This window comes from Thunnus albacares, chromosome 1, assembly GCF_914725855.1.
Source record: "Thunnus albacares chromosome 1, fThuAlb1.1, whole genome shotgun sequence".
In the NCBI taxonomy this organism is placed as follows: domain Eukaryota; kingdom Metazoa; phylum Chordata; class Actinopteri; order Scombriformes; family Scombridae; genus Thunnus; species Thunnus albacares.
Window position 1 is genome coordinate 31,439,893 of NC_058106.1, and position 9,906 is coordinate 31,449,798.

The 9,906-nt window shown below is 37.2% G+C and overlaps 1 protein-coding gene across 1 annotated transcript; it reads left to right on the top strand.

Moving 5' to 3' along the window:
* Nucleotides 1-2,843: 2,843 nt before the first annotated feature.
* On the top strand, nt 2,844-7,904 carry LOC122984497 (40S ribosomal protein S17-like). Its single transcript, XM_044354990.1, has 5 exons — nt 2,844-2,950; nt 4,202-4,353; nt 6,833-6,938; nt 7,232-7,297; nt 7,783-7,904. The coding sequence occupies exons 1-5, from the start codon at nt 2,948-2,950 to the stop codon at nt 7,858-7,860; spliced, it is 405 nt and encodes a 134-aa protein (XP_044210925.1). The 5' UTR covers nt 2,844-2,947; the 3' UTR covers nt 7,861-7,904.
* The last annotated feature ends 2,002 nt before the right edge of the window (nt 7,905-9,906 follow it).

The window sequence follows — 9,906 nt, forward strand, 5'->3', positions numbered from 1 at the left end:
TGGGAATGTCTTTTGTGAAATGATTTTTGTACGTTTTGCTTCTGATACCACAAATCATTTAATGGAAACGTTAAATGTACATAGACGATGATACCAGCTAGTTTATATAAATGTTGGGAGTAGATTTATAATATGAGATTCAAATACATGATAAGATTTTGTCCTTTTTGTTTCAGGTCAGGACTACATTCTGATGTCTTGGCACTTCTTAACATACCTTCACTGATTCTCTGTTTCTAAAGTAACGGAAAAAATCTGGTTAGTGCCTAAATTGTGGAGAAGAGACTCTTTAAAAGTTTTTGTCTCATGTTTTTCTCCTCTGTCCACATGCCTTGGCCTCTTCACAGGGAGTTGATATCATTTATTTCTCTCCTCTTTTTTTTTTTTATTAGGATGTAAAACACATTACATCATGACAATAAACATGAACACAGACAGCAGGTGCTTCAATAAGTCTTTTAAAGAGGAACTTATGAAGAACTTGGTGTCAGAGGTCATCTGGCTAAGAATGAAACATTTCTTTCCAGAGTATGTTGTCCAGATGGCAGATTTACATTAGTTATAGTCGAGGATAAGATTGTGATTGGTATTTACGACGGTAGCTCCCAACTTTTTTGGTTTGTGACCCTTTAAATCAAAGCAACGTCCACACATGACCCCTCCGTCACAAGCTGTATATTTATTAGTTGTGAGTAGAGTAATGTTCCTTCGTTGACTAGTATTTAGGAGGCATAAAGACGGGTTACTTTATAGTCTTACGATAAGAAAAAATAATTTGTGTAGTTAGGACATGTTTTTCTTTTTTCCTATCCTTTTTCTTTATCATCTCATGACCTCTTAGATGTATTTTGGGATCTTTGGGGGTTCCCCACATTGAAAACAGACGATTTAGTAAGTAAAATTAAATATTAATATCAAAATTAACAGTTGTACAATTCTCTAAAGGTTAAACATGTGATGTTCCATGTTAGATGTGATGAGTTCACAGATGTGCAATATAAGATTATAGATTTTATGTCAGTATATAATGTGTAATATCCATGAGGGGGATAGAGTCTGTGTCTGTGGGGGTCCTGGGCCAGTTGATGAGACCAGCTGCAGAAGACGACATGAGGTTTTTGGTCTTGATACACCTCCCAAGTCTGTAAATGTGGCAGATATCCACTTGATCTGACAGACTGCTGACGTTTCATAAGCTTCAGATAAACTTTTAAATGCCTTTTTGCACAAAATGATCCACTGTGGACCCACTGTGGATTTTGGCCCCCATCACTTACATTGAAAGCACATTTTATGGGGATCATTTAATAGCCAATATGAACAGGAGGAATGATTACAGCGAGTGTTCACATGGACACCCGACTGTTTTAAGACAGACTTGAAGAATTGTGAACCTCTCCTTTAAGATCACAGATTAAGTTTACAATCAGTCATTCTGAGGTTGTATATTTTCTGTTGCACAAGGATGCAGGTGAGCAACTGATACAGCAACATATTTTATTTTTAAAGCAATGTTCCACCTTTGATAGAATCTTGGCTTTATATGTTTTCTGGCAAAAAAGCCGTCCAAATATTTTGGACTTTCTTTAGCAGATGACAGGTTGAGCCATTTTCAACCCATGAAATGCCGATTTTTTATAAACTTGGTGTCAGTGTCAATATTAACACCAGCATTGATGTGTTTAATCACAGTACAGTCATATAATTTGGTTTACAGCTAAAAAAAAACCCAAACATGTTTAAGTGTGCAGTATATCTTTAATAGCCACTATGGACAGAAGGAATGATTACAGACAGGAAAACTTCTGTCAGTGTTCATATGAGCACTTGACTGGAAAAACTCTGAAACTATTGCATTTTTTCTCGATTGCTAAGACACATTTCTTGAAATGATGCTCCATTTCCCAAAAATCTAAACACAAATGCATAACTACACACTCATCTTCATGTCAAAACCATGTAATCTTACATCTAAACCAAACTTTGCCTTCAGACATCACACAAAAGCCATCAAATACACACAAACACTACAAAATAGCCATTACACACATCAATTCAAAACACTACTGTAAAAATCTGTTACTGCTATTAATTATAATGCTTATGGTTTTCCCCCTCAGAACAACCTCTTTACATGATAAACACAATATAAAGACACAACACATGTATACATTTTTAAAAAAATGTAATTCCTTCAATGTACTGTAGTAAAATAAACTGACATTGAGTAAAAAAAAAAAGTAAATGTACTGTAAAAATATGCAAAAATAGAGAATAATAATAAACTTTATTTATATAGCACCTCTCATAACATAAAATGCAGCTCAAAGTGCTTTACGAAAAAGGTGTTTAAAACAAACAAAAAGCAGATATTTAAAAATAGGAAACATTTAAAGCAAAATACAATAAACAATAAACTAAGAAGGTAAAAAAAGGTAAAATCATCAGGAGATAAGAAAGATAATGCAGGTAGTAGAATGAAGAATACAGTGAAATAATTTCTATGTATTTACTAATATAAACCAATGGGAAAAAAAACAGTTTGTACATAAAGAAAGAAATCAGATTTATTCTGCCGCAGGTCTTTATGGATCCATTGTTCCAAAACAAGTGAACTGACCTGGGGTCCTGTTATCTATCCTGAAGTTCTCATTGGTGTGTGAACAATTTTAACTCTCAGTATTTCCACCTGGGGATTTGTGTGTTAATTAGTTTCCAGCTGTGATAACTTGAGTTAATGATATTAAATGTCAGTGCTTTCAAAACGAGCACATGAGTGAAAACAGGGGAATAGTGTTTATAGTTTTGGGGGGGGGGAATTGCCTGCAGTTCTCACCTCCCGCCGCTAGTGGGCGCTGTGGTCCGGCGCGCTGTGACGGCGCAGACTGTGAACTATAAACTTCCTGTATGAACCTCCGGTGCTTCTCTTCCACCGGTCCGATTCAACATGGTGGGTATCCCGAAAACATTTCACTTCACCGGCCCTCACAATCCTGTTCAATCCTCGCCGTGTGTGTGTTCAGCAGGCGGCTCGAAGCCTCCGCTGCACACTGACGGCACTGAGCTTTTCTAACGGCTGAGTTTTAACGCACAGCGGAGGAGATAAAAACCGTTAAATACAAACCGAAGCTTCCCATGTAGCTTCCTCACTGAACACCAAACCGTCAAAAAAAAAAAAACAGCCTGATATCACCGCTAAATACTTCTCTACACCGGTTTATGTCCTTCTCTGCTTTCCAAATCTCACTCGACTTTGTGTCTTGTCTGTAAAACAGATAATTTAAACGTTATTAGTGGGGTTATTTACGTTTTTTTAATGGTGATTCCGGTGTGAACGTCCCGTTACCTATCATAGTAATGGACGTTTTGCTGTCTTACCCAATAACCTGAAAGTACTGACAGATAAAAGTTTAGCTCAACATTTTGTCTTAAAGCAAATTAGTCTGAAAAAAAAGGTTTTCTGGTCTCAAATCAGTCATGCAGGCTAACTCTTCTGGTTTAATCGGAGTCATTTTAATTGCTTATATTCAATGATTACACTTAATTTGTATATTAATTGGTATGAAAAAGTCAAACTCTAGCAGGTGTGTTCTCTTACCTTGTTAGTGTGTTGCAGTTTAATTCCGTCTGAGGAAATGCACCGTTTAAATTTGTATTAAAATTAAAAAAATTGTCAAATTCTTCTCTTTGAGTCACAGCGTTCAGGCCTGCAAGTGTGTTTTTCCTTATCAACAAACACAGACTACTGTAAAGCAGCGAGTCTTAAAGTGGGGTCCAGCGAAAAGGGGAATAATTTATTTTCAATATAATTCCATCCATAAGTAACACAGTGACAGAATTTACGACTATTTTGGTCATGGGTTTCATATATTTTGTTTAATAAAGCAAATAAAGCATCTAAAAGCAAATGTCTTATCAGATGAGGGTCTGTGGTCTAATTTATGTCCGTTTGGGGTCCTTGAGGTGAAAAAGGTTGAGAACCACAGCTGTAAAGCAGTTAAATTGAGTTAATTGAAAATATTACACCAGCTGAAAATTATAGTTCCACTTTGATCACTAATATAAAATCAAATGTGTTAAATATCAGTGATTACTTCCCTTGTGATTCTTTAAAGTGACACTACATGTTTTTGGCTCTTGTTGCTGTATTTCCTTGTTTTGTGTGTGTGTGTATACTAAAGTGTGTCTGTTCTGTCTCCAGGGACGTGTCAGGACCAAGACCGTAAAGAAGGCCGCCAGGGTCATCATTGAGAAGTACTACACACGGCTGGGAAATGACTTCCACACCAACAAGAGGGTGTGCGAGGAGATCGCCATCATCCCCAGCAAACCTCTGCGCAACAAAATCGCAGGGTGAGCGAGCGAGCGAGCGGGACCGCAGCTGTGTTCTGCTTTTTCTTTGCATGAATCGACTGTTGTGCTTGATTCGAGCTTCCATTGGTGTTCAGTTGCTGTTGAAATGTGTTGCACAGGGTTTGATCAGCATCAGTGGTGTGTGGAGGACAGTGGTGGAAAATAACTAAGTACATTTACTCAAGTACTGTATTTAAGTACAACTTTGAGGTGTTTTACTTGAGTATTTCCATGTTATGCTACTTTCTACTCCACTACATTTATTTTACAGCTTTAGTTACTTTTCAGATGAAGATTTGACATAATGGATAATATAACAAGCTTTTAAAACACCTCTTCCACCACTGACAGAAGAGTCAGTTTTGCATGATGTATAATCTGTCCTGTTATGTTTCCTTTGGCTGCAGGAAGCGTAGAAATGGACAGTTTTTGTATGGATCATGTTGCTATGATTAGAAGGCAATTTTTTGATGCTTTACATAGTTTGTTTCATAACCGTGTTGATGTGGGTTTTACTAAATATTTGATGATCGTCACGGTAGCAGTGAGCTGCAGTGTTTGCCTTTTTATTTAATCAGGTTTCAATCAAGTTATCGCCAGATCTCAGTTTAATTAAAGTGAAAGTTCAAACTTACATTTCCAACATTACAGTATTATGAGAAAGCAAAAACGGCTGTGTAGGAATCATGACTGAAAGTAGGTTATTGGTTTTGGTTGTATTTGTCGTACATCAGGAGAACTTCAGCATGTTCTCAATGAGCCTCTGACAAGTTAATATAAACAAATACACACATCAGTGCATGAATTATCTCATGATGAAACTGTACATTTGATGATGCAGTGACACACTGAGCTATTAGGAAGGTTTTTTTTTAGTCTGGTTTCACTGTTTAAAGAGAGCAGGAGGTCTTGAAGCTCTCCTGGTCCTGGTCTACATCAGGTGTGGTGTTTTTAGAGATGACTAGAAAGGTTAATGGTTGATACAGATGTGTAGTTTATCTTTGTGCACGTTGGCTGTCATGCGTTCTTGACTCGGCAACTATTCTGATGGTTGAATAATCATTTAAGCAGGGTTTTTTTTTTGACAAAAAATGGCAAAATTCACTGGTTCCAGCTTCCTAAATGTGAATATTTTCTGGTTTTCATACTGCTGTGATAATAAACAGATTATCTTTGGGTTTTGGAGGATGTTCAGACAAAACAGGAGGTTTTGAAGAGGAACTATGGGCTCTGTGGACATAATTCACTGACATTTTACAGACCACACGAATAATCGATGATGAAAATAATTGTTAGTTGAAGCCCGACTTCACCATGTCAGGTACTGATGCTTGTGCTCATTGTTAAAAAGCTGCGGGATGTTAGGTGTCGATGTTTACAGAATCAAAAAGATGAGCAGTAAACTAGTCGTTAACCGTGTTCTGCTCACATGACAGTTTGCACGCTCAGCGTCGCCTCCTGCATATTGAGCTCTTGTGATCAGAAGGATCGTAAACACACTCGATGACAGCTGCTGTCTCTGTCGCAGCCTTTTTTTTACGTCCTCGCAGATTTTGGAGGAAGGAACATCTCACTCTGTGTTTTGAACTCTTCCAGACAGTTGTTTACGTATGTCAGCTGTCAGCACGAGACGGCGTTCCCTTTTTTTTTTTTTTTTTGCCGTAGCCTCGAGCGTTCCGGGTTGATGTCAAAATGAAGACGTCGTGTTAGCATGTGAACGCAGAGATGCTTCACAGTGAGAGTTTGACTGCTGTGGTTAGTTAATTGGTGCTGCTTCTGTCCTGGTTTTACTACAGGCGCTGTGCTGCAGTTATTTATGTGTTTTGATTGAAGGGTTCTCATAGCTTCCATCTTTGTTCGGATCAGACTTGAACCTTTTCCAGACAGTTTGAGGTCAGTCCTGTGTCTGCGCTCAGCAGACATGAAGGCAGAGCTCTTCTGTTGAATTAAACTGTTTTGTTTGCTTTAGTATTTATTGTGGCAGACAAATGTAGAATATTAAATTGCGTAGGCCGTCAGATATGATGTGTGGTTACTAATGGAAAGTAATTCCATTATATCTGGTTATACTGTGTAAATAAGCATTAATTCAGTTTCACTGGATCACAAAAATCCTGGATTTTGAAATAATATTTGTTTGTGAACTGTAGAGCAGCTGCACAAAGAAAATTAGGTTTAGTAACATAACAGCTCACACTGTAGCTGCAACAAACATAAAAAGATTAATTTAGTCCATGAATCGTCAGAAATGAAGGCAAATGTCCATCAAGAGTAATGTCATAAATGTGCTTAAAAACCTAATAATGAAGCACTCAGTTTATAATTATATGAAACAGAAAAAAAGCAAGCAACTATTTTTAATTGTGAGGCTGGAATCAGTTTGTTATGCATTTTTCCTCGTTCAATAACAACATATAGATCTTCTGTAGCCAGGTAACAGACCGTTTCTCTGTGTTTGACTCGTTCCTTTGTCACTCAGGTATGTGACACACCTGATGAAACGTATCCAGCGCGGTCCAGTCAGAGGAATCTCCATCAAGCTGCAGGAGGAGGAGAGAGAGAGGAGGGACAACTACGTCCCAGAGGTCTGTTCACTCTCTTCTTCTCGTCCCGTCTGTGTTTGCACATTTACTGCCGTTTTTATAAGTGCTTTGGTTGATTTGATATATTTTTTTTGAGGATACAGTCAGCATACAGTCTGTAATGTTTATTTTGCTGCACTCTGCACAACTATGAAAAGCAGATTTGTGACAGATAAACAGTGATTGCTGCTTGTAAATGTTAAACTCGAGTGTCTGAGAGGTTGAAGAAAGCTGCTACAGAGCAGGAACAGTTCAGACTAATCAACTAATGTGTTGTTCTGTTTCTCGTCCTCTAGATTTCTGCTCTGGACCAGGAGCTCATCGAGGTGGATCCAGACACAAAGGAAATGCTGAAGATGCTGGTAAGTGTAGAAAATATTTTGCTTTTTTTTTTTTTGTTCTGGACCAGAAGATGCTCCGTTGGCCACATGATTTGTGTACGGCAGACTTTATGAGTTGTAATAGCAGGAAATGCATATGTGGTAATAATAACACTAATGGTGGCTGGTTTATTCAGGTGAGTCAGTATGCACAGTAGCAAAGTTTTGGGTGTTAATGTTACTAATTGTATCTGTGTTTGACAACTCAAAAGGTGCACAAACCAGAATATTTTCTTTATTACATTAAAAAAGTAGTTTTAGACATGTCTGCATATGTGTTATATCAAGCTACACTGTCAGCTATAATAATGTCATAAGCTTTTCTTGGTGAAAAGTGTTTATTAAAGCAACTTTTCACACTGTACCTCAGATAGAAATAAGTGATTTTTCATATCTACCTAAATAACAGAAAAAGGGAAGAACTTCCATCATTATAAATGTTAAATACTTTCTTCTTCTTCTCCTAGGACTTTGGTGGCCTTTCCAACCTTCAAGTCACTCAGCCAACAATTGGAATGAACTTCAAAACACCTCGAGGACTGTAGAATCATGTGTAATATTCCTCTTAATAAAGAGATCTAATTATTAACTATGATTCCTCTTCTTTTTTTACCCATTAAGTGATGACCAATGATCAGTCTGTCTTAAATATAAACAGGAAAATTAGCTGTTTTCTATATGACTTTGAGTATTAAACTGATGGAAGCTGATATGAATTCACCATCTTGCTCTGATGCACGTATGAAGGTCAAATTTTATGTTGATGATGCAGGTATCAGTTTAATAAGTGGATGTTCCTTTATACTAAAACTCTGTTACAGTTCATCCTCAATATGTTCAATTGGATGTCGGGATTGTAGTCGGCAGGTGAAACCATTACGTCCCCACCACCCAGTTATAGCCGAGGCTCCGTCAGCTCATGTTTATGACACTAAACACATAACAGTGATGGTTATGTGTTTACAGTACAGGCTGGATGGTTGGAACAGTCAATAGGCTGCTAAAAGACTATAGTCAGAGGAGGATGGGCAGCAACTAACAACTTTTCATATTTTCATTGATCTGACTTATTTTCTTGATTAATCAACTAGTCATTTGGTCTATAAAAGGTTTAAATGGTGAAAAATGTCAAAGCCCAAGGTGATTCCCTCAAAAGTCTTGTCCTGGCCAACAGTCCACAACCCAAAGATATTCAGTTTACCATCATAGAAGACTAAAGAAACCAAAAACTCACCTTTAAGAAGCTGGAATCAGAATTTGGACTTTTTCTTAAAAAGGACTCAAAATTAATCAAAAATTTTGATAACCAATTGTTTTGTCTAATAGTTGTTGCTCTAATGGATTCAAATAACCACCCAAACCTGGTTAGTTGTGTCAAACTCATGATTAAATATAAAAAACACAAGGCATGCTTTCCCAAAAGCTAAAGGGTTAAAGGACGGTTCACAACTTCAAGTCTTTCTTAAAAACAACAGTCAGGTGTCCATATGATCTTTGAAATGTTTTTCTTGCTGTAATCATTCCTCCTGTTCATACTGGCTATTAGAAGATCTTTTCATAATGTAAGTGATGGAGGACAAAATCCACAAGCCCCCTTCAGTGCAAAAATGTATTTAAAAGTTTATCTGAAGCTCATATGAAGCTTCAATCGTCCAAATGAGTCAAATCAAATAGACGTTTTTCAACGTTAGTCTTTTTAGTGCCAAAGTCCCTCTTTTTGTTACTATACTTCCACAGCAGCTCAACAGGGGGAAACAGAGCATTTGATGCTAAAAAGACTGTAAATATGTCAGATATCCACTTGATATGACGTAAGTCAGACTGCTGAAGCCTCATAAGCTTTACATAAACTTTTAAATGCATTTTTGCACAAAATGACTGTGTGGACACTGTGGATTTTAGCCTCCATCACTTACATTGAAAGCACATTTGAATGGGATCTTTTAATAGCCAGTGTGAAGAGGAGGAATGATTAGTGAGGAAAACCCCTTTCAATGTTCATATGGACACCTGACTTTTAAGACAAGACCTGATATGCTCGTCAGTTTACCGGTCACAGTATTGTACTGTATACAAGTTGTACTCTTCATCTCTGGGAGGAGCTTTGTTGAATCTGTGAAATTAACTTTACATCACTTGAGTCATCTCAGCTCTAAATTTAATCACCAAGGCTGGAATTTGAGACGTGGCCATTTATCAGACAGGGAAGCTCTACCACAGATCAATTTGTTTGTATTATGGTAAATGTAGGATTCAGAGTTTTATGCACTTGACACATAAGCAGAGAATACTCACATGCAACTACAAATGTTATGTGTTCAGACTTGACAAAGCTCATTTAGAGCCAAAAATATAAATATATACACGCCAAGCTGTGCATTTCTCCTAATGATTACAACCCTTTCAGTGTATGTGACAGATGCTGATATGTAAAATCATTTCCCCATCTGTGTAAAAGAGGGAAATATTTTTACATACGATTCCCAATTGACACTATAAAACTCAGAAATATTTCAGTGATGCAACTAAACAAACTCAACTGAAGAGAGTCCAAACAGTAACATATTCAATAAGAGTCCAAACATGGCAGA